The 25,330-nt window shown below is 42.5% G+C and overlaps 1 protein-coding gene across 2 annotated transcripts in view; it reads right to left on the bottom strand.

The window, feature by feature from the left end:
• The window catches only part of LOC135377578 (oxysterol-binding protein-related protein 6-like), a 34,696-nt gene extending 10,987 nt beyond the window's left edge, over positions 1-23,709 (bottom strand). The window contains exons 1-19 of one of the 2 annotated variants that reach the window (XM_064610100.1): positions 23,616-23,709; positions 19,894-20,087; positions 19,326-19,601; positions 18,694-18,747; positions 18,491-18,604; positions 16,194-16,344; positions 12,066-12,197; positions 11,813-11,907; positions 10,665-10,904; positions 8,085-8,271; positions 6,002-6,138; positions 4,277-4,393; positions 3,832-4,206; positions 3,480-3,554; positions 3,272-3,409; positions 2,254-2,317; positions 2,099-2,177; positions 1,805-1,946; positions 1,581-1,725 (exon numbers count right to left, since the gene is read on the bottom strand). In XM_064610100.1, the coding sequence (XP_064466170.1) occupies positions 1,581-1,725; positions 1,805-1,946; positions 2,099-2,177; positions 2,254-2,317; positions 3,272-3,409; positions 3,480-3,554; positions 3,832-4,206; positions 4,277-4,393; positions 6,002-6,138; positions 8,085-8,271; positions 10,665-10,904; positions 11,813-11,907; positions 12,066-12,197; positions 16,194-16,344; positions 18,491-18,604; positions 18,694-18,747; positions 19,326-19,601; positions 19,894-19,935 (2,563 nt within the window). In that variant the 5' untranslated portion in view covers positions 19,936-20,087; positions 23,616-23,709. Of the gene's footprint in view, positions 1-1,580; positions 1,726-1,804; positions 1,947-2,098; positions 2,178-2,253; positions 2,318-3,271; positions 3,410-3,479; positions 3,555-3,831; positions 4,207-4,276; positions 4,394-6,001; positions 6,139-8,084; positions 8,272-10,664; positions 10,905-11,812; positions 11,908-12,065; positions 12,198-16,193; positions 16,345-18,490; positions 18,605-18,693; positions 18,748-19,325; positions 19,602-19,893; positions 20,088-23,609 lie in introns of both variants that reach the window. The other variant, XM_064610101.1, reaches the window with a different exon arrangement.
• Between the last annotated feature and the right edge of the window lie 1,621 nt (positions 23,710-25,330).

Genomic DNA, 25,330 nt, shown 5'->3' with positions numbered 1-25,330 from the left:
AAGGAAGTAACCATGCTGTGTTCAACAAAAGAGTTGAGGTCAACGAACAGAGGTCAAGAGTTTGACAGTGCGCTCTGGATTCCACTGCTAAGCTGCCGTGTAGCACTGAGTCACGCTCACATACACTGTGGCATTGTTAACTTCGGATAGGATTCTTTGGTCATTGGACTCCATGGTATGTGTGGGCCTGACACTAACGTAATTGTCACACTGGCCTCTGTCAGCTGCCGGAGAGACCACGACTTGCAAAAATGGCAGAAGACGATTTCAAGAACCAGCTACTATTGATAAAAGTCAAGCATAACGTTTCCGAGCTACATATGAAATATGCTGTCTTTTCACTGCAAAACTGTTCACGTAAGCGATATTTCTATGTTGGGTCATCTCCGTATTTCAAACAAAAGTATCGCGCTACTTTTTTAACGTAACGGTGGCGGTACTCCGTTACTTTACAAAATAAGTATCGATATCGGTATTTCGATACTTTTTACTCAAGTAACGAGTATCAGTATCACGATACCATATTTCGGTAACGGGTGCAACACTGGTTATACATGAACTTTTGTGAAATCGCTGGTCGGGATCACATCAACGAAGTAGAACAGCACAAGTAGAACGCTGCTGAACATGCATGTTTGTTGACAGCACAGTTGTTGTTTGTCATCCAGTGTCGTAATCGCTACCGGAAGCGCTGTGTCCTTTAGAACGCGCCTCGCCCACGGGCAGTGTCCTCAATTAGTTCATCGGCACAAGCTTGAGAGGCTACGTGCAACTGTCTGCCAACTAATATTATGGCAGGCATGGTACATCGCAATGAGGTTTTGCACCGGTACAAACACGTGCAACATGAAGTCGAACAATGTGCCTTTCCTTATCAATGCATACCGGAACCGCAGACGCCATCCTAGCACACAGCCAATCAGAAAAAAACAACAAAAAAACTTGAGGGCAGAGAACAATATGGAAAAGAAGCAACCTCCTCTACTTCTCATGAGCGCCTTGGAAGTCACGCGGTCAGCAACCCATCTATTCCCCATCAGTTATGCGCAGTTAAACGCACCGCGTTCACTTTTATGCTCGTGGAGGCTAAGGCTCTTGAAAATGCCTCCTTAATTTCCTTTCAATGAAATAAATAAAATCTTGCTTATCGGTTTTTCGCGCGTTTTGCCGGCCGCTGGGAGAATTCTGATCGCTCTATGTGAGCAAACACTTTCACAGCGATCACTATATCGAAGTCTCGTTTACGTGTAGTACTTAAATGTGTGAGCTGAGGGAAGCAGCAATTTTGTTCGTAATATCGAAGTTATCGTTATATTGAAGATCGGTTCCACTGTACTATGTTTGTAAGTGTTTCCCCATCTGACTGGGCAATAAAATCTATGGCTGTGGTGAACAATGAGTGTGCACTGCACACTTTTTTCTTGCCCCGTGCCTTATGAGACCTCAAGTGAGGCTCCACAGAAGCTGAACTAGGAATATTGGGAAAGATAATGGCCTTTAGGCCCTTCTGCTCCACCATAATGTACAGTCAAATGAAACAATGCCTCGGTAGCGTTCAACGAAAATCCAGATTTACTTACCGGGCCTCCATATGCATTTTGCTGCAGGAGCATTCCCACAATAGATTGCCTCTGTCCACTGGCCAGACAGATTGTATATCACATCTCCTTGCTTATTCATCACTGTACCAAACACTTCATGGCGTTTATCTGACCAGTAGCTTGCCTACACGAACAACACAAATATGGGAAATGACTACTGCTTTTAAGGACTGACATGTAAAAGTAAAATAATAGCAAAATACCTTTACAAAAGTCAGTTTGCATGAGACATCATGCACTACATCACGGATTGTCATCTCCCCATACTGGTCAACCCAACGCTGACCACTGAAGATATTGTGGACGCATGTGGTGACTTTATTCCACTGATAATGACTTCCAAAGCTGCAACATAAACGGAAGAATCGCATCTTATAGTGTACTTGTGAACCCTCACACACTATGAAAAGCAGTATACATTTGCTATTCTCAGGTGAAGTTTCTATACATGCAGAGTTTTTTTTTTCTGTCAGGATTTCAAAATTCCCATTTCGTACCTTGGCAAGTCAAGGTGAACTGTTCCCACTGGGAGGATCTCCATTGATTTCCCCCAAAATTTCGTCTTAATGCGTACATCTGTAATAAAAATCAGCTGTATCTCCCTCGGTTTCCAGGATATGGTCACATGTAGCAAGAGACGCATTCTGGTTACCTTGCCAGAGTACAAAGTTCTTCGACTCGACGTGACATGCTGAAACTGGAGGGTGGTGGTTAACCTATAGAAATTTGAGGAAATGTTACCAGCTGGCACAATGCATTTTACTATTTTTTTTCTTAGTTTTCACATTACTTATTCCCTGCATCTCACACAAAGCAGCATTCCCACTCAGCAGCTGAGAAAAGCAAGTAATAGTAATGACTCCCTTCGTGATTAACATTATGATTGCCATACATGTCTCTATGCAGCATAGATAGCTGTGTCATCTGTGACAATACTGTTATACTGCAAACAAGTAACAATGCGCTGCCACAACATTTATTCTTATTTTGGAGCAAGTGATGTTTGCAGTAGGTCCTGTCCTATGCCAAACTAGAGTACATTATACTTTCTTAGGCTTTTATATGTGATGTTTTGCACAATGAAACATACATCATAGTGTCAGTAACATATTTCTATTGCTGCTTAGGTAATCATAACTTGAGCCATTCATAATATTGCAAGAATTATCGTAGATTTGGAAAGTAACCTTACGTTACCTCCTAAGGTTTCTTCGTGGCATTTTTCTGAAGGCGTATTAGGAAAACTGTATCTCACACTTCCTAAAACAGCTTTCATGCTTACCAATAGATCAACGTAAAATATCAATGCTATGCCATACTCACTAGTAGGTGAGCATATCACTGACCTTTTAGACTGCCAGATCAGGTTTTTCACTCTCATTCATACAAATCAGCATTTGATGATTGGCAAAATGCTTTGGAATGTGCGTGCTGCATAGGGTACATGACAGCTAAACATAATGAATCTAGGTCCAAATGACTGTTTGAACCGGTTTTCATCATGTCCACCCATATGTAGGTAAGTGAAGGTTACATCCTGTTCCGTTCACACCTTTTCATATTTTCTCCGCAAACCTGACTGTACATGAGTCCACCCTCAGTTCACATATATTAGATAAATAAAACGTATTATACTGATACAGCACTGCTGGAGATGGAGCATAACTGACCTGTTCCGCAATAAAACTGAAACCCTTATCCTCACGTATGCACTCGTACGTTTCACCCAAAAGTGGGTTGAAGGGCTTGTGAGCTGCACGATGGTAAGATGAGCTATAGCCAGACACCGCGAATGCTGCCACCAACACCTGCATTTTATTAGGATCGTAATTAAACAACACTGTTGTAACTTCATTTATCCAACAAGACACTGCTTACCATTCGTTCAAAATGATCCTCTGTGACAGCAGCTTTATCCAACAACTCACTGTACTCGAGCTCTTCACATAGTCTCTGTGATAGAAACCATAATGGTGAGCTGCAACACGGCTCCATGGCTTCATACCGATTAAGGAAGAAATATATCGGGAAGGCTAGCAAGTTACATCTCGTTTGTGTAAGAGTTAAAAATATTAATACTAAAATTTTCTAGCTATACCATGAGAGAAGATCATAGATACGTCCGGTAGTAACCATACCTGAACTGTCAGGGAAATGTTTCTAAGTATAGGTGTATTTAGTTGTATCTGAGTAAGCTAGAGTACCCCTGTAAGAACAAATGAGCACGCACCTGCAGCATGTTGAGAGGTTCGTTGATGGTTACTGGCATGGAGACCTTGGATAAATCTTTGCCAATATTTTTACACAGCAGATTCCACAAACTCATGTCTCCTGTATCGGGTTTGGGTGTAGGGAGTTTCGAGCGGCGCCCCTGGGTTGTTGGAACGGGACCACCAGCACCTTGCGTTCCAGGGGCATATTCTGTGCCATCGTCTGAAACTTCGCTGCAGAAGCTGCCCTCTTCCTCCTCATCTTCCTCCTCTTCTGACACTTCAGATGAGCTGCTGCTATGCGACAGCTCCTCTGCCGCATCAAAGAACTCGGACGTTGACAATGCTGATGAGCTCTCGTGGGACAATGACTGCTGCACAGGTTGATGCACGAGCTGAAGCACAATGGGGGGTGAGGACTACGCTATGCGTGTGCGGGCACCAAACAATTACCAGCATGCTCACCGTTTGTTCATCGAAGGTTTCAGTTACTGGGCTTTCGGGCAGTGGAATATTCACCAAATCTGATTCCTCGTGAATTCTCTGGAGGCGAGCTCTCAGGTCATAATTTTGCTGCAAAGCCTGCATGAGGTTAATTGAATTTATTAATGTCAATGGACAACAAGACTGATTAAGATCATAAATGATGCTGAACTGTAATGTGGTTCAAAGATATATTTTTCAGATGTAGTTTCTCTCCCCGGAGGTGTCTACGGTGAAGGCGGGATCCCATAACATGCGCCCCAATTCGCTGGCGGTACCCAAGCTCTAGCGACAAAAGAGCTACGTCGCGGATACAAAATCTTGCATCTACTCCCCATAGATATTTGTTGCTTGTCGCCAGTGACCGTTGCCTGGCGTGTGCTCAAATCCGCTAGATTTGGCGATATGTAACTGGAGCGAATGATAAAGCACAGAGATGTGGGGGCAGCAGTGTAGCGTGGGTGGAAAGTCAACTTTATTACAATGAAATTTCGAGCTTGTAGCTGGAAAGTAGCCGTTTGAATCGATGGTTATCGCGTGTGACGAAAATCTATTGCACATTGTGTGGTCATAGATAGAACTGCAGCGCCACCGCAGACGCATTATATCGTAACAAACTCACGGTAGTGTAAATTTCTCTAGGCGTTTATTTTCCTGCGGCGGTTCAATCGAAACTTCACGATGTTTGAGACAGGTATGCCGCATAATCGATTGAAAAGTACTAATTTTCTCTCTCGCAAATGTAGTTTTGTCGCTAGCTGCTGCCGCCTCGGAAATGGATTGGGTAGCTGCACCCGCGACAGCGACAGAGCTGTAATGTGTCGCTCGTCGCATGTTATGGGATCCCGGCTTGACATAGAGAAAAGCAACATCACCGAACATTGCCATGTTGTAATAATGTATCACGTATAGGGCACACATTTTTTACACAAACATTTTCGTTTGCACAAGACACGTGAACGCTCTAAACTATCATCATAAGACTGGTACTGGCGTGTTCTCTTAGCTTTTCTCTAGTTAAAGACATATTTTTTAGAGGACAAGGTTGAGCCTTTGATTTTTAATAAATTAAAGTTTGGTGCGTCTCGAACATGTGCTGCCATCTCGATAGAGCGTCGGACACTAAAATATTTACGAATTCGGGCTCAATACAAATCAATGGATAGTCCTGGAATTCTACAAAATGTGTCATTGACGAGGGCAAAACAAGGAGAACACGCCAGTACTTCTGTTTTGACGATATTTTACGCTGTTTCTGAGCGCTGCGCGAACAAACGTTCTCTATTGTCTTGCGCAGAAGTGATTCCCCCTTAAGGTACACTTCATTCCCGTTTTATTCCGAGATATCCGCTGCAATCTTATCGAAATCGACCATTGCGACTGTCCCTCATTTTCACGATTTGCCCGCACCAAATAGTCTTCTGTTCCATCGAGCGCGGACGAAATATTCGTCTATGCTCGTCGCATTCGTCGTTGATCACTCTGGCGCCAGGCGCTCGTTCTCGTTGACTCCTGTGATACGAGCTGCCGCGTGAGCGAGATACGCTGACTAGCGCTGCGCGAGACGATCCAGCTGTGCAACTAAAATCAGGGCGCGTTTAGTATGCGAGAAACAAAAAAAAGTACCAGCGTTTCCGGGCTGAAGTTGAGGGTGCATTCAATACGCGAGTGCGTCCAACATGCAAGTAAATACGGAACTTAACTTACTTGAGTCAAGGAGTTTTTAAGAGATGCTAGAAGTGTTGCATTTCCAGAACTAGATGGCGGTTCTGCTTCTAAATGCTGCTTTAAGCGTTCCCGTTCCGTCTGCAGACTACGAAGCATTGTCCGTAACCCTGCATGTACTGGAAAGAAACAAGTACGCTGACTAAATATATTGGCATTTGAAAAAGTCTCAATATTGCGAGAGAACAGCCTGGTGGGCCAGTTGACTGGGATTTAATGGCATGACAGCAGAAGTAACACAGTGACAAGGACACACGCAGCAACTGCCTGTGTTTGCCAGTGGCAGTTGCTGGCTGTGTCCTAGTCGCTGCATTAGTTCTACAGTCATGCTGTTAAATCTCAATATTGGTAAACACACATCCACTGTTCCCATTTCACTAGTAGGCTAATCGACATGTTATGGCAACCGGTTATAAATATGTTTGAGGGTGGAGGGGAATAACAAATAAATAAAATATTTTTAAAAAAAGCTGGTATCAGCTAAGTGGATGTCAACGTGAAGACAAGCCAAAGCATTAGGGCACTGACTTTAGTACTAGTTCAGAAGTAAGAAGGTGATTATTGATTAGAAAAAAAAAAAGAAAAGAAAAGAAAAGAAGAAGGAAAAAACGGAAATATTGAATCAAGGTTATTGAAGCTTGCTATGGCAATACCACGGTTCCTTGATAGCTTCCTGGTCACGCAGCTTCTCCGAAACTCTATGGGGAAGCTTTGCCCAGGGACTGGAGCGCCTGTGTGGTGGCGCTGCGATCAGAACCTGGGAGGGAAACGCCTGCGACTCACATTGCAGTACACGTGTTTCGGCTGTTGTCGCGCGATAACCATGTGCTAGTAGCATGCATGCTAGCAGCCGTTCCGTCAGACAACGAGCCCAGGGAAACGGCCCCGTAAAAAGAAGGTGTGCGCCGTTGACACCAACAACGAACTCAGTGCTTTTATGGATAGAATCTTAAAGGAAACTGCTCAAGCAACTGGGGCTTTTGAGCCGACTTGGCTCCCAGGGATGTTAACTGGTGCAATAATCGTGTAATCGCGATCGACCAATCGCGTCAAGTACTAAGCGGTCATGTAACTGTCTGCGATTAACTGTACAAAGTCCTCTATGCGCTAAATAAAGTACGTATTATTAAAGTTGTTTAGCATGGCAGGATAAAAATGCTGCTCGAGATTGATTCACGCATGGCGGTTCCTCTCGCACACCATTGTTCCATTGGCGTTCCATGGCGCACACGGCGATTCCTTTCAGCCTCGGAAAAGAAATGAGGTTGACACGAGATGACTGAAACAAGAGGTAAATGACAAGGACACAGTGGCTAAATTTCGTGACATGTCTGAGTCAGTCGAGATCCTTTTAGAAACTATACTTTTGTCTCCATCAGCTTCGCGGCAACAACTGCGAGTAAGTCATCTGGTACCACGTGAAAGAGAATGGTGTGATTGCGATCGGCCGATTGCGTGAATTAGTACGCCGTCATCGGCGCATTAACCATCTGCGATTAACTGTAGAAAGTCCTCTACACGCTAAATAAAGTACGGACCACCTTACCGCCGGGCTCTATGCACATAAATGGCGCCAGAATCTCCGGTTGAGGGCTTGAAGAAAGGAGACTCGCAACAATACACCATGCCACTCGAAGTGATCGGCAGCAGCTTTCCGCAAAAAAAATGTCGAACATAAAACGATTATTTGCATTATAGCTGCTGCAACGTAGCAGGAAGCCATCACAACAAATAATTTTCTTGTAGGATGTTTGAAAAAGCGCAAATACAACACTGCATCTGCCGTTCCCATGACTGGCCCGAGCGGGAGCTTCTACCGGGTTCCGATCGCAGCTCCCAGGCCAACTTTTTGATGGAGCTGCATGACCAGAAAGCTATCAAGGGACCGTGGCAATACTGACAAACAACAGACAACAAACTTTCCTTTTCAGGACGTGCTGAACTAATTTCTGATCCGGCGTATTTCATGCACTAAAATGTTAGATGGCCTTAGCACATTATACAGCAGGCAGCACACTTGAAACAGAGCTTATACACAGCCACAAACTGAATTAAGCAAACACACCCTCTTTGGCAAGAGAGACAAACTGCTCCATGTGGCGGAAGACACCTGCCGAGTCGTAGGAGCAGTAAGATACGAGGGAGGTTGAATCTGCTGCTTGGCTCTGCACTGTACTCTCCGATGCTAGCGAAGGGTGAGAGCAGCTTAAGTAGCCCATGTCACGAATTGGCAGCAGGGATGCACCTTCTTGCTGCTTCCAGACCATGCAAAGTCCCCACACTTTCATTGAAAGGCAAGACACTGACACAACAAAAGTTAGTTCAACACATGGTACGACGCAGTGGTACAGACCCAGGCAAGAAAGAAAGGAAACAGTAGCTACAGATGCCAGAATATGCAAACCACATTCAGACATGGTATACGTGTATTAAGCACACATACAACAAATTGTGTTTCCTAACAAATGTACAAGCCAACATGGCCAGTCACACTGTATTTGCTGGGCAAGATATGCAGAGCAAAGCTTTTCTGCATCGAATCTGAATCAAATCACAGCTGTATAGCTCATTAAGAGGTATGGTCACGTCATGACAGTGACCAGCGACCTCATATTAAACAAGAAAACACAAACTGACGATCTGCTACGGTTGATTGAGCACCATCAGCACTTAAGTTTGTCTTGGTCAGACAACAGGACTGTCAGTAGAAATGTTGAAAAGGACAGCCACATGAGCTTGAGCATGCTCATGTCTGCAATTCGGAGGCACTGCAATTGTGCTGGCCCTACATCTGCATGTGTTTAGCACAAGTACTTTGCATGAACATAGCCTTCAAATGTTATATTTCATGCAATTTTTTGCTAGTATATATGTTACATGTTATGTTACACATTTCTTTATTTCATAGCACATTTCTTTATTGGAATATTTGAGGACAAACATTGATAAAATAACATTACTGAATGAATATTGCTCCACAGAAAGTTGTTTTTGCATGAGATTGAAACATGCAGCTCGCCATTATTTAAGACTCATGCCAGGTGCATTTCCTGTCCATGTAGGCATCCCATTAGACATTCCTGTGTTCATGTGCATAGCAAGGAAGTTATCAGATCAAGAGTTTCTCCAATTGCAAAATAAGAAAGAAAGTGGGAGAAAGCCCTTGAAAGGAAACAACTCAACTTGATTTATCATTATGTCTGCATATTCAATTGCAGTATCCATAATGATCCGCAACTGAAGACAGCCTTCAACTAGCAAGCCTGGCCAATGCCTTCAAACTCAAGTATTTCAAGGAGCACACACTAATGAAGAGTGGCCTGAGATGAAAAATTCTTGTGCCACACTTCTCACTGACCCCGTAAGTTTCCAAGATAGATTTGCAAAATTATATACACGTATTAAGCAAAATAAAGAAAAATTCTCACTGAAAGTAGACAGGGCATCCATCATGCAAGTAAACATGAGAAGTTGACTTATAATGTGCAGGAACCAAAGGGTATTTAAAATAGTTAGGCATTATGTTTTCCATATTTGAACAAAACCGAGATTCTGTTTGTAGCCCTAAACGTAAACGTTGCTTTCTTCAAAACTATACACAAATTTCTCTTAGCAAGTATGGCTCACAATTTTTGCCTACTGAAATTGAAAACTGAAAAAAAAAAATTTTTGCCTACTGAAAAAAAAAAGAAAAAGAAAAACAAAGTATTCCCAAAATGTTTGTGTGACCTGCAATGGCGCACAAATGTACTGCAAACCACACACGGAAATAGCACTTGCTACAGGAGGATGCTATTATAAATTTCTTGTACTTGCCAAGTGTACGTATGATATGCAAAAAAGCTATTTACTATGTTACTTCCAATATAATGCCATTAAGTGGCAAGACACTACGTCTAAAAATTAAAGTGCCACTATTAGTAGGAAAATCATACACAGGACAGACTGGGCGCTGTTTAAATGATCGGTTGCAGGAGCATTGGCTAAAGTTTAAGAACTTCCAGGGTGGGTGGTTAGTGGAACATTGCAGAGTGTGGGTGTGAACCTGCAGTGACCCAGTGTGTGTGTGTGTGTGTGTGCATCGGATGGAGTTATGACAGGACCACTCATGAAATTATAGCGGCCCAAAAGATAAAGGAATTGGGTGAGGCCTGTGTCAGTATTTCATCCGTCGCATTGTCTGATAATGAACTGGCATACCTCAACACGTGTAGGAGTAAAATAAATAACCGGTAGGTGGCTGGTGGTGTATAAGGCGCCGGTGTGACAGGATTCATAAGGTGTTGGAAGTAGCGCATGTGTTGTGTCCCTCTCTTAAGTCTTCATCTTGTTAGCACTGCGCAGCACTGTGTTCTACTGCTGGTGTTTCTTGAAACTGTGCATAAGTTGTGACTGGTGCATGGCAGCAACTATCCACAATTATGTAGGCATTACAGCTCTAGATCTGGGGAGGGGGGTCTTGATGTCCTGACCCCCCTCAATTTCTGTCGTTACATAGTTTTAATTGACCTTGGTAGTGTTATAGCATGCTGTCCAAGGCAGGACAGTCCCCCTTCAGCATCCTGGATCTGCCTCTGTACAGCTTCATCACCATAATGCACAGTTATAACGTCACATTACAAACATTTTGACAACATGTACTCACAGTCTTCTCCATGCGGTTCATTTCTGTCAGGTTGTCAACACTGGCAGAAATGTCATTGCCACTGGGTACCCCTGGTGGTTCTTGAGACACCATGATTTCCACACTCTGTCCCTGCTTAGCTCGCAGGGGATGTGCTACAGGGGCATCTGCGTCCTTCTTGTGTTTCTTGATTCGTTTAAGGTAAAATCTCTTGCGATCTTTCTTTTGTCCTGTTGTGGTTCCGTGCTCCATCTCTGGAATCTGCAAGTGCAAAATACAGGGCTTTTTTTTTATTTGTCACAAAATTTTTATAAAAAAACTAGCAGAGCAAAATAGATGCCATTTTTTCAGTTGAGTGATATGGCAGGGCAAACATTCTCTCGAAGAAAGTATGTAACTACAAGATCACTAATTACCTAAAATTCAGTAAGTAACTCTTTAACTAGGGGATTTCGCGCAAAAGTGAGCTCACAGAATGGGAGATATTCCTCGTTGAAAGCCATTCCATGTTTAAAAAAACCCTTAAACGCCCATGTGTGTTGAAATATCTGTAGCTGAATTTCGCTATGCAAATGAGCCGAAACAAGAACTACGCACTTTTCGAGCGCAGAAAGAGCGACAGGCAATCCACGTGAGAGGGCCACGTGCTTTGGAGCGATGGAGCCGATTGGTGTAGGAGCTAATCTGTTGGCCAGATAGACTGCTCTCCGACCCCGATAAGGCGAAGGTCGCATCACTTCTGCGCTCGAAAAGTGCGTAGTTCTTATTTCGGCTCTATTTGCATAGCGAATTCAGTGATTGATATTTCAACACACGCGGGCGTTTAAGTGCTTTTAAACATGGAATGGCTTTCAACAAGGAATATCTCCCGTTCTGCTGTATCGCTTTTGTGCGAAATCCCCTCATTAAAGAGTTAATTAATGAATTTTAGGTCATTAGTGATCTTGTGATTACATACTTTCTTTGAGAGAATGTTCGCCTGGCCATATAACTCAACTTCAAAAACGGCATCTATTTTGCTCGGCCAGTTTATTTTACAAAAATTTTGTAACGAAGAAAAAAACAGCAACAGCAACCTGTATATACTTTTTGGAGGAGTCTACCTCACTATAAAAGAGCACTTATTTACACGTAAGACAGCAGTGGGAAGCACAACATGGCTGCCTTACCTCAAGATAATTTGAAGAAGCAGTACTAGGGCTGCTTTCTATCAGCTGAAGCAAGTTTGTAAGTTGAAATATCTTTTCTTGTAGCAATGAGGCATCTGGAAGTGGAGTATGTTTACAATGATTACATTAGTCACTCATGAATTTTTATTGTTCAATCAAATTTTTTTTCTTCCACTCCCAACAGACAGAATGCATTCCATAGGAATAAACACAAAAAATAAAGAAAACAATGAAGCACACATATGCTTTGTACCTTTGTTTCCATGTTCTATAGCTGCAGAATCCAACACCCATGCGGCCACCCGGCTTTGCTGTTGATTAAGTGGACTGCGTATGAGACGAGTGCTTTCCAGCAGGTGTGGGGATGAGATACTTGTCTCCAGACCTTCAATAATAAATAAGAGAGACCCAGATATACCATAGCAATACAAAATGACTATGTGTTTGTTGTTTTCACGTTTTTAAGTAGCATACATCCTGGTTGGCATATACACTTAGCAATGTACTTAGCTTTTCCATATTGATATAATAAAAACTGTTAGGGCACTTCCAGTAAATAAGTAATCAGGTCGTAGTGAAAACACAATACATCTTACAAAGCCTGCTGTGAGATGCTACAGTGGTAAGACAATCCAAAGATAAGAAGCCTATGTGCAATTCTACACTAGCACAGGCACATGAAAAATATGCAAAATTTAAGTAATACACCAGGGAAGACATATCAAAGAAGTCCCTAATATACAAGTGGTAACTAATGCATCCAGGTTCGCAATTTCCTTACACAAAAATGAAACGTTTGCAAAAATAAGCAATACAGTAATACTTGCACAAAGTGTTTTGCAGCTGAGAAGGAAAGCTCATTAGATCATGCCATCAAAATGCAAACTTACCACACCTGGAAATAATGAGTAAGACAAGGCCCCGCATTTCTACTTTACACTAAACAATCCTTATTAGTACAAAGATAACTGCACGGCTGAAGCTAGCGCAAGGCTAATGTGCAGAAATGAGAAAGCCCAGTTTCATTTCACATTTAATTTATTTATTAGCAGGGGAATTTATTAGCTTTGTTAGCCACATTAGTTATAACTGCCCTTTTCTCCTCAATGCTGTTGTGTACAAACAAGAGGTGCAGTTTTTCCTTAAAAGCAACAAATTATAATTAAAGATTCCAATCTGCAGCCTCTACCTTTTTTAAAATGTTGTGTGAAAGATTTGTACTTATTTTGCTCATCAAGAATAGGTGGTTTTCAGTGATAATACTTTATCTACCCATGCACTTCTGTCAGTCAGATGCTGAGGGCTTGTTGTGATATCTTTATTTTATGTTCACTCAGGCAAGCTTCAGAAATTGTAATAGAATAAAATGGTTCTGCACTGCCACTACTACTACTACTACTACTAAGCAAGCTTAAGACTTTGAAGAATTAGCATAAAAATGGTTATATCACACAAAACCTGTGTATCTTTGTCTCAGAGGATCTATGTACAATACATAGTAGGTCGCACAATTTCATAACATAACTGACGGTAAAATAATATTGTGACAACACTCATCTAAAATTATTCTGCAATATGCCTGCAGTATAGCCTGACCTGATGCCAGCTATCATTGGAAGGAGATGTTCAGTGAGTGTTGTGCAAAAGTATCCAGTTGCATGAGGAAACTGACTCGAAGGATAACATACCTCCAATTACAATGTGCTAAAGAATAGTTCTCAATCTAATAAACCAATAACAATGAAGAATTCTAACTCAAGGCATATTTACTCTGCAATGTAACACTACACTTATTATTTACTACACTACACTGCTTATTTGTATGTGCTGCAGTGACAAAAATTATGTCACTATTCATTATATTGTTACAATATACGGATAACAGAAAGAGAACAAAATTACTGTTTTGCAAAAAAAAAAAAAAATTGCAATTGTATCTCCCACAATATTACACCACAGACATAACCGCAGTAATATAATGGAAGTGCCTGGGTGTTTGGCTTTGAGCTTTTTCACCAATAATGCATCTTCCCACAGACATAAAATAGTATTGGTATGTGACTGTAGACAAGAAAACCTGAGTTAGTAATTAAAGTAGAAACAACAAAGAATTATTACATTTTTAAACCAAGAAGTTACAAATTTTAAATGCAGGTTAATCAAATCATACTTCACACATCACAGACTTAGTATCCTGATCTTGCGCCTTGGAGAACTACCCTGTGTAACCAGACAGAGCATGAGCTATGGCAATGGTTGTTAACAGATAGGACACAAAAGGATGCCAAAGCCCAAAAACAAACAGAAACCATAACTATATCGTTTATTCTAAAATTAAAGTGCATGTAAAAACTTGAATAACAAGTTCACTTGTATGAATTATTCACTGGCAAGAAAAGAGCATTGTATGAACAGCAAGTAAATAATTTCTAGCATAACAATCACACAAGGGAAAAGAAAAGGAAAGCAAACTACTGTTGTCACGCTAGCAATTAACAATTTTCTGAACAGCTATCATGCTTTTCAATCTTGCCCTTGTTTACCTCAAGAAAGTGAACTGGGTCCTTCACAAAAGTGCAGTCTGATCGAGAATACAAAAATATTCTTGGTGTTTTCACTCTCTTGGGAATTACATCTGATGTTGCTGACAGGGCATTCTTTACATCATTTTCGCTACACAGGTTACCTCTGCGTAGCCCCTCTCCAATTTGACCATCTCTTGTCCTTGCTTGCATTGTATCAAGTTTCAATAAGCTGCCCTGAAATTGTTCCGCTCTTTTGGTGCCACCCAGTGACTTTGCAATTTTTATGGGAACCTCATGTGTGCTGTTGGTCTGACCCAACATTCTACACCTGGAGAGACCATGTTCCATGTCACTGATGTGTGAACCATGTCGAGATCTTGTTCCTTGCTGGTCATATGAACATATGGAACGCTTGTTCTGGGCAGAAAAACTGACACCTTGTCTGACATTTGCTTGTGAAACAATTCTGTCACGAGTACACGGCTTTTCCCCAGTTTCACATTGCCTTTCCTGACAATCATGAGAATAGGTGCTACAAGCTTTTACACCAGTGAGAGAAGGATTAAGGCACTTATATCTGCGTTCTAATAGGTTGGGTTGGTTGGGTAAAGCATTTTTGTCCGTGGTGCTGCCTGCCATACTTAATGTTTTAAAGCTTGACCCAGTAAAAAGGCTTGGTTCCCTAAACACTGTACTGTAGCTAGTAAGGAACTGCTCATTAGAAACGTAACTGCTCCTCGAGTGCTGCTGCAATTTTGCATTACTGCCTGTCCAATCAGCCAAACAGTCTGCATGGTCATACTGTAGAGGGCCTAAGTCTCGTTTCATTAGAAAGACCTCACCTTGGTCCGAATTTAAAGGAGGAGGGGGTGGCAAATAATTTTCGCCATTCACCGCACTCTTGTAAGAGCTGCGGTCATGAGAAGATGTCCCACTGCTGTTGTAACAACAATGTTGCTGAGGGCAGTTTCTGTGTCGCTTAGAAATCTGTGAATTGCATGCAAATATCTTCAACTTGCTACCATGGTCAGTGTCAATGCCTATTTCATTGGCTCTTCTACTTATACGTGGGGAGCATTCTCCTTCTGCATGCGGGGGGGCGTTGTTACCCTGATGGTGCTGCATTCGAGTAGCAGGTGGAGCTGTAACACTTGCTTGTTCAAAGAAGTTAATAATCTCCCGCGTGCGGCTCCCACTTTGTGCACCAGAAACAAAAACGCCATCAACCTCATTTGGATTAACGCCACCAGTGTGACTAGTAACTTGATCTTCTACTGGAACAAACATTACAGTGCCCTCATTTGTGTCAACACCGCATGTTGTGTATTTTTGGTCCCCCGCAATTTCATTATGAGCAGCTTCATGATGGACAAAGTCAACCGGTATGCAACAGACATTGGCTGAAGCTGTAGTTTCTGACGACCTCTTAGCAACATCCGTCGACGACTCAATGTCTCTGAGCCTCATCGTAAGCGACAGCAGCCCCGCAATGCCGATCTTTGAACGCCTCAAGTCGTTTGCTTTCCTAAAACGTTTCCTCTCTCGCTCAGCCATTGTCGTTTGAGTACACCGAGGACATCTCTGACTTCTGGGCCAAGGTGTAGGAAAACATGGCTTCCTCTCTTTCTTTTCAGTGGTACAGCTACAAGAAGGTATCTGTGGATCAGCTGTATCTTGACGACAACTTCCTGCTAGTGAAAGCCTGTTGTAGGTAAGGTCACGGTAACACTGGTGAGTTGTTGACTGTAGGCTAAGTGAGAATGTGCTCCCTTTCATATCACACATAGAGGCACATTTTGAGGTTGCCCTGTCACAAGCATAACAGCACAAGGATGAAGGCCAGCAAGAAGCTTTACCTCCAGTCATTGCCATTGACCCAGAATCTTCCGCTACAGGAGAAGTCATTTTAGGCGCATCTCGGCTACCAAAAGCTATCTCGTGCTGGCGGTAGAGACGATGGTGACGAAGTTGAGATATCCATTGCTGAAACTGGGCCTGATTTTTCACCTGAAAAGAAAACACATCCTTTATTCAAAAGTTTATGATTAACATAGCAGTGTTAGTAACTTTAGAGATGACCGAGTCATCATGCGGTGAGTAAAACCCCTCTGCTGTAAGAAGAAAAGTCACTCAAATGGATCCTCAATGATTTTATGGGGATAGCACACATATTTTCACAGTGGCTACACAGATCTAATCATATTGCTTGCGTTCTTCTCAGGAGAAACAGGGCACATACTAACTGGAGCATAACTAAGGCTCCTGGCTTTCTGCTGCATCAAATTCAAAATTCTGCGGCACAGACTTATAAATTCGGTTTTCCGCAGAAAACCGTCAACGGCTGGTTGGAAGGAGAAACACTTCATTTTTTTGGATAATGTGGGAACAAAAAATATTTTATAAAATTAGATTCAAAGCACTGTTGTGGCTCAGCATTATATACATGATATCTTGTGTTCTCCTCTGATGTGGTCTGTCACCTGCGATCATTTTATACCTGCTAGAGGACACCTGTTATAGGAACTTTATAGGAAGGAGTTTACAATACGTGCCCTGGAGAAGTTACAAATCTTTAGGACACCCTTTTTTTTGTTCATGGGCTGTAGGCATTATTTAAGAGTGAACTTTTTAAAGGCAACCTCCCAGACATCAAATCAAAATCCCCCCGTGTAACCGCTAAACTGCACGTAGGAGAGACACCGCCCCTTCCTCAGGTGAAGTATGCACAATAAATTGGGCTAACGTTATCTTAAGCTAAACTACAATCTGTCTGTGTTGGTCCTGCAGCGTGGGCAAATTTGTAAAGCAGGCTTCACCTCATGCAGGGAGGCGTCAGGTGAAGCCTGACTTTGGGAGGTGTTGCCCCTATTCGGAAACCCGAATATTGGGTATTCGATTTGCAAATACTTCGAGTGGTCGATATTCGATTCGAATTTGACAACTCGAGTATCTGCACGCGCCTAAAAATAAGGGATTCCATTAACTTCCGAGCTAAACGAAGGATTCTGCGCTGAATTACGGAATCCGTGAAATTTCGCGGAATCACAGAATCGTGGAAAACCCGGGGCCTTATGCATAACTAGAGCTTGAAGTTTTCGGGAGATATTTTTTCCTACATTTGGCGGGGTAAAAATCGGGTAAATAAACGTGTGCACTAAATTCATGCAAATTTGGGTGAAAAACCTTCCAGTACGCTAAATTCAGGGAGAAATTGGGCTCAGTTATTCAAACTAACTGTAGCAGTTTGGTACAAACGGTGATGTAACTGCATTTTCCTGCCAAACAAGTAAGTTAGTGCGTTCCTACAGAGATCCCAGTGAGGGCAATTTGCTGGGGAAAAATCGGGTTTCACCCTAAAGAGGCAACCTTCAATTTGGGGTGCAAATTCGGGGAAGAATCGGGTAAAACCCTAAAACTTCAGGCTCTATGCATAACGTATAACGGACAAAAACTGAGAGATGCTGGACGAAGAGACAAACAGGACGAAGTTTGTTGAGAACCATTGAAATATGGCAGTCGTTGAAAAAGCCAGACAGCGGCGGGATTTGAACCACGCATTTCTCGATTGCTGGTTGAGTGTGTTAACCAATTACGCAATGCTGGCATCTGCCTTCTGACGACTACCCAACCTAAGGGGTCTCATTCAACTAACAGGACACGCTCACTCTCATCACGTTCTCTCCTGCGTTTCTTCTCATACACACACACACATATAACACAGTGCGAGGCAGCAGCGTCTAGTGAACACGATGGGAAGTAACTGTTCTGAGGCTGAAACACACAAATAGACAAACACAACTTTCCATCTTGTTCACTAGATGCCGCTGCCTCGCACTGTGTTGTGTGTGTGTGAACAGACTACATCATGAAGAACCATTTCTTGCAGTCACTTGAGCCAGGTTTATGTATTTCAAACTGAAGCCGTTACAGGGAAGAGAGCTACTGTAACGTAACAGGCCATGGTAAATCATCTTTCATGGAAATTTTTAACTTTATGGTAGGGAGCATGTGAATAAAACATACAATCCTTTTACCAACTGCCACTAAAAATTTGAGTTAGATCAATACTATCAGGGCCAATGTGCAAATCCAGCCTTTGTGAGTCCATCAAAAGATACCAACTAACAGCATCAAACTTCTTTAAATCACTTACTTTTAGGTGGTAAATGAACTCTTCAGCATCAATATCAACTCGTCTTCCTTTGCTTTTTGTTGATAGCACTGACAGTCCAAGGTCTACAGATCCATGAATTTTGCCCTTGGCCATCTATTGCAATAGAAGGAACATTCAAAATCAGGGACCCAGGTTGCAACAAACACACAACAAAGTCATCCTCATCAAGGTAATGAACTTACATCAGTAGATGACTTGGCATATGTTAGCATTCCTTTGTCCAGGCAGAAAAAGCGCTGGATGGGAATAGAAAGACAGAGTTTCTAATAAGAATATAATTCGTATATTTTTCATATCTTTTAGAGACTTCATATAGGATATTCAGAAAATATGCTACCTTGCATTATATTTTTTCAATGTACAGCATGCTCATTAATTCAAAGTCCAGGCGACCACAGTTTTTTATTTCAATTATCAGAAATTCATCTAAATATATGCCGTAGGACAAAATTATGGTTTGTCACTTAGGTAGCTGCACATATAAAGCACATTCGTTAATCAAGTTTACGATCCAACAGTCTAGAAATAAAAAGGCCTTCAATAGAAACTCATCTATTGTTGACTACTTAGTCAGCACGAGTCCTCAAAACAAAAGCTTAAATGCCAGCCAAAAGCAACCAGTTCCTTCCACTTTACGAGGGAACAAAAAGTATGAATAAGGCAGAAAAAGCGCCGTTCAAATGAAGCGGCCTTGCAATACATTGAAAACATTGCGGGCTAAAGAAAAATTTGAAATCTGCTTGAATTAACAAGTCTACTGCATACAATGTTACAACAATACTTTGCCTACCACCTGGAGAACTTTCTGGCCTACCTTGTGCCATCCTTTGAGAGGCCACTTGCGCCTCTTCAGAAGGTATCCTTCAAACTTGCTAGGCCTATCATCACAGCGCTGACCACTTCGCAGGCCTTGCATAATTTCCCAGTCAGCTGCCCCGCGCCGCCTACGACGAAGGCCACCAGCACGAGGTGTTCCACTTACTACTGTAGCACTATTGAGAGCGGAACCTGCAGATGAAGGCAACGCTTGTTGCCCACCTGCATCACTCGGCTGTGATGCAGGGCTGCCTCTCCCCGGACTTGTTGTATCCTGCGATGCAAGTAAGATAAGGTGGCACGTGGTTACTAGCCATTACTAGCGACGAAACTCCCCAATCGTCATCATAAAATAAGGTTGTTGTTCTAACCATCAATACCAGGCTAAATGCAAATACAAGAAATGAAGGTGTGAAGATACATCTTAGCAACAAAGTGCATGGATGGTGTGCGATGCTTGTTGTGCCACACTGTCTTGTCTCATAAAAGCATGTACTCCATTGCTGGGAGCAGCAAGATCGGGTGACAATACATGAAAAGGGATACAAACAAATTGTGTAACTCACAGAGTCTGTATTGCTGCCAACATCCAGCTGCTGCTCTTCCATTATTTAAAGGTTTAGCTCAAATAGGCCAAAGACCAGGAGAACTAATTGAATCTTGCAGCCAAGTCTCTGTGGTCCTGATTGCTAGCAGCCAGCTCATTTCTGTGCTGTGTGCAGAAGTTGCAGACAGAGACAGCAAGAGCGATGACTTAGTCCTGCACCCAAAATAGCATTTCTCAAGAGCATGTTCCACAGCAATTGGTATCCTGCCATGCCGATTGACAGGTTATAAACAATGAACTGCATTCCCTGTAAAAACGCACTCAGTAACTTTCAGGTAGGGGAACGTGAGGCACAATGAGGCATGGGGCAGAGTGTTACACTGCCGACATCTGCCTCATTCGGGAACCTTAGAAACCTGAAACTGTAACTGTGCCCGTCAGACAGTGCGACATCGTCATCAGTTCACGCAAATCGGCAAGCAATCGGTAGGCAAATCATATTGGCGGATGTATTTCGATGAGGTAAAAATATTTTCATGACATTCCTTCATGGTATACAACAATAGTGACTTGAATCCTACGTGTTATGACTGTAGTAGATGAAAGTGGAATAACTCAGAATTAGGATCAAAAGATAACATGCCGTTTGCTCACGCTCAGCCACGTGCTGATATGCGCATCTCAATAGTTGTAGATGGAGCACGGTGTTACGAGAGCACATGGGGCACACTGAAGTAGTGTACTCCAGGGCGGTGAATAGTACGGCTTCTACATAAAGTCGTGTTTCTGACAGGAGAGAATACTGTGGTGGAATACAAAGTTAGTTTACTGAGGCAGAGCAAGAAAAGACCGAATTCGTTTGTTGATCTTGACATTCCTGATATGGCACTGCTAAATGGGAGCGATATTGTTGACGTCTTGCCTACCCCACGGTGCGCTCCCGCCAGCAGAAGCCTCGAGCCCTGCTACAAGTTCAAAGTTGACTTTGCATCAATTAATTCGTTGTATGTTCTTGGTGTCATACTCCCCCAATGGTTGTAACACTCTGCCCGAGCATGGGACACACAGTTACAAGAGTTAGCTGTCCATATTTTCACAATTTGTTGGAGTATCTCTTCAAAAATAACGTTCATCTTGTATGACCAATATAAAACAAGATTTGTTCTAGCCAGTGGAGTTAAAAATACAAATTTTTCTTTCCTGTACAAAAATACAAAAAATCGACAAACTTTCACTGTGCGCCACGTTCCCCTAAATTTTGTACCGAAGCACCTAAAAAGACAATTTTTAATATTGGAGTATAGGCGTCGTTTACACATTGTTTCTTTTCAAAAAAGAAAGGAAGAAACAAGATCTGTGACAAGCATAAAACGCAAATCACAGAAAGTAAAAAAAAATAGAGAGGAACCTATTGTTGCTTGCGTTGTTGCATCATTGTCATAGCCTCTGGTGAATTATATTGTTTGACAAGCAATTCATAGTTTAATTAAGAGTTGTCAATTTGTCAACACAGCAATTTGGATGATTATGTGGTTGCTACGATATGCATCTCACCTTGCAAAATCACTCTCAAATTTTCAGGTGTTTCAGTTTCCTATATCTCTCCTGTGTATATTCAGTTCATTATCCACTAACACAATGTTATTGTGGCTTTCAAGAAGTTAAACACTAGATTAACTTTTCTATTTCTGGCAGGTCACAGAACACAGATCTAAACAATTGTACAACGGCAAATTCTGTGTGTCCTTACTCACAATGAAAGCTAAGCAAGCTAAACGGGCTGTCATAATCACTGAGACATACTATGTTTTGTGAAAATGCCCAGGGGCAAATATAATGAGAATACATTGATAACATGATGATTGCAGAGATAACAAATAACATACATATATGTGACCAACAACTGCTCAACTGTCACAGCAGATCATACAGCAACACACTATATGCACTTCATCATCCTAGAATGTCAAGCATGACAGCTTGAAGAATACTATGACATGTCTGTGTGACAAAGGTGCAATACGACTTCCACGTTGTACTGGGCTCTCACAGAATGGTGTCCAATTCCTAGAGCAGCAGCCAACGTGAAAAAACATTTATTACAGTTTCAAGTTTGTCAACACTGTAGAAAGGGCTATTTACTATATCACAGATATTTAACATTCCTGTAACACAGAGAGAGGCAGTAGCTGTCATGCAAAATTATGGCAAATAGGAGTCAAAAGGGTGGTGGTGCAAGCAAAAACACATGAAAGTGGTTGCCCACACGTACATTAGAAAATGCCCGCATTTAGCAAGACATGTTTGTACAATATCCTCATGCAATTCGCTGCGAGATCGACCTATAGGGGGCGACACCATCACCTTTCTAGTGTGGATGACACGCTGGCCGATGTTCGGAGTTAATGGTTCTTTTCCGTAATTCTTGTGTATATTCACCGGAAGATCACTTGTGCCGTGATGGTACGATACTGTTCGGTTCCCCAACGTTCCACCTACTGCACTGAACGCAGAATAAACGCGAGGAAGCTGATCCACACTAGGGTAGTTCATACTTTCTCCGCAGCGCGCCGACACCGTTCGATCTCGGAGCGAATAATAGGCTTGGTTGTGAAATTCACAGCATTGTTTCTGATAATAACGCAAATTCTCCTTCAAAAATTATTAGTGTCATTGTTAAGCCCGATAAGCAACATGCACCAGAGCATTTTCATAAATTGGAGCAGGAAACAGCAAGAAAAGGATACTTTTATACTTTAAGAAGTTCAAAATAGGTTTGCTGTAGTCGACCTTCTTTACCTATGCAGAGCACAGGTGAAGACTCAACACACAGCAATAGCATACTTAGCATAACTTCACTAGCAATAACACGAATGGAGACTATTCTATCATTTTTTGTTGTTCTATCACAAATTAAGGTCACAGTGGCTAATGTGTTTATTGGGGATTTGGGGGCTTTCCAGCGCAGCTATTGGATTTGCCATTTGGTTGTATTAGCGGCTTTCCATTGCGGACGCTGATCACGCATAACGATGTATAACCCAATACAAAACTGACACATCGCTCAGTCGCTGCAACATCAGCGCAACTGTCACATTACTGATTAGGCATTTTATACCAATGTGTTGTTTCACCTTTGAGTAGGAGTGCATAGCACAGGAGCAAAAGATAGTACCTGGAGGATGCTTATTTCAAAACGCTGTATAAAAGTTGTTTTTTGTGCAAATTAAAGGTTACAATGCATGTGACTCAGCTGACCTAATTTTAACGAAACGGCGGCGCGCGCTGCTAGCGCTTGATGTCCGATATGCGTATTTGTCTGAAGGCGGCGTTGCCCTCTCAAGCAAATGCAACAGCAAAATAACGTTTATGCTAGTTAAATAAGTGGATCATCTACCTCTACATTGCTCTACATCATGACTGTGGCCTCAAATTGATTAAGTTTAATCACAAACAAATGAGTGCGGTTTCATGCGGTACGAACGACGGCGTTAGAGACCAACGGTGGAGAAGCGTTAGTGAAGTCTGCAGCTGTCAGTTGATAACAAATTATTGAGAATATGTTGTTATATATTTAAATTTGTGTCTGGTAGCAAACTAGGCTTAGGGATAGCATACAACTGGGCGTTGACAACTACAGCACTGCCGACATTCGTTTGCCACTGCAACAGAATAAACACATCCCCACACTACATAAAGGCAGATGAATACGCAAGCAGTAAGCTTAATATTTACATTTACCTCCATGAATTAGATCTTCCCCCTCACCCCAGCAGCACAGTAAAGACCAACCGCGGCACCGGAAGTCGCTCTTGGCGCCACCTAGGAGTCATGTGATGTTGATGTTAGATGCACAGACCAGTTAGACCAGCGGTTAGATGTTAACAGATGTGGTGACTGGTCGCCTGGTGATGTGGTTGGTGTTCTTGAATCTTGATTTGTTCCCTCCCAGCCATGGGCAGATGCATGGGCAGATTGTTGCAGTTGATTATTTTGAATTATTATTTTTTTCATTGCTCCAGGCAGGGCAGGAAAGCTACAGTGCAGTCACCGTTCTGGAACGTTTATTATTTTGAAGGGAGAGGGGGGATGGAATAAGAAGCCTTCTCAAATCGCATTGAATAGTGATCGTTCATATTTTAACATTTCCAAATTATATTTAGAGGGCCAGAGAAAGAAATTACATTCCTAATGAACCCGCGCGTGACCCTGTGTATTGCGCTCATGCATGTTTTACAGCAATGGTAAAATTTCCTTTGTAGTTTTGCATAATACTCTAAGAAAAAGAATCTGTTGCGACGGGGATAGCAACTGGCTATGAGCGGCCTACAGGTGTGGACAGATGAAGCGAGGACAGCAGGAAGGAGTGGGGGACAGGGTTAGTATGCGTCCTGGGCCAACTTCAGGGGGAACCGTGCCAACATTCGAAAGTCCTCGGAAAACCCATGGAAAATCTAGGACAGCACAGCCGGTGGTAGGATTCGAAACCACCACCTCCCAGTCTTCAGCACGACGTTGGCTACACTCTTAGAAATGAACTTCACCACATAGCATGCTCCTAGCCAACCATCATCCCGAATGACAACGTTCTCGCCTCTGATTTGTTGAAAACGGGAGGCGGAGCCTATTATTCTGTGCCGTGCATAATGCGCACAAAATAGTCTCCGCCTCACGTTTTCAACAAATCTATAGATTTGTTGAAAACGTGAGGCGGAGACTATTTTGACGTTTTCAACAAATCAGAGGCGAGAACGTTGTCATTCGGGATGATGGTTGGCTAGGAGCATGCTATGTGGTGAAGTTCATTTCTAAGAGTGTACCACCAACGAGCGGGACGCCTTAACCTGCTCGGTCATGCTGCTGGTCGAAGGCAATTTTCCCAACACTTCCACGGCCCCCTTCCGGCAATACCTTACAACACATACACACAATGCCGGAGTGAAGGGAGGGCCGACGGGGCGTGTTTCTTCCGTAAACGATACTGCTTTACAAAAATCTCATATGCAGCAAGAACTTTCGTGCACTTGGAAAATATACTACACCAGTTGAAAGATTCGTACGGATGAAACTCTCCATTCATCTCACAATAAAATTGTTCGTTTGTTTGTCGTACGGATGACCAGGAGCAGGACCTCGACACACATGACATAAATATCAAGATCAAGGATGTCGCTCGCTGCGTCCATGAGTGGAAAGTGCAAAGGTCTTCAAGCATTAGTACAACAGAAAAAAACATTATTTTTGTGTATCATTCTGGGGCCTATCCAGTGCTGACCTCCCTCAGGTCTACTCTTCGCTGGCACTCGGCACCACAAGATATAGCCTACCGGTGTTTCACGAGCTCTGTAGTTCCGGAGACAGGGCATTACTCAACGCCCAATATAAAAGGCTTAGTCTTTTGCTTTAGATGTGCCCAAGACAACACAGACCTTCTGCGTTTTGGCAGAGGCGCGAGA

Source organism: Ornithodoros turicata, chromosome 1 (genome assembly GCF_037126465.1).
Source record: "Ornithodoros turicata isolate Travis chromosome 1, ASM3712646v1, whole genome shotgun sequence".
NCBI classification, from domain to species: Eukaryota; Metazoa; Arthropoda; class Arachnida; order Ixodida; family Argasidae; genus Ornithodoros; species Ornithodoros turicata.
Note: the sequence above shows the minus strand (reverse complement) of the source record. Positions and strands in the feature narration are given on the sequence as shown.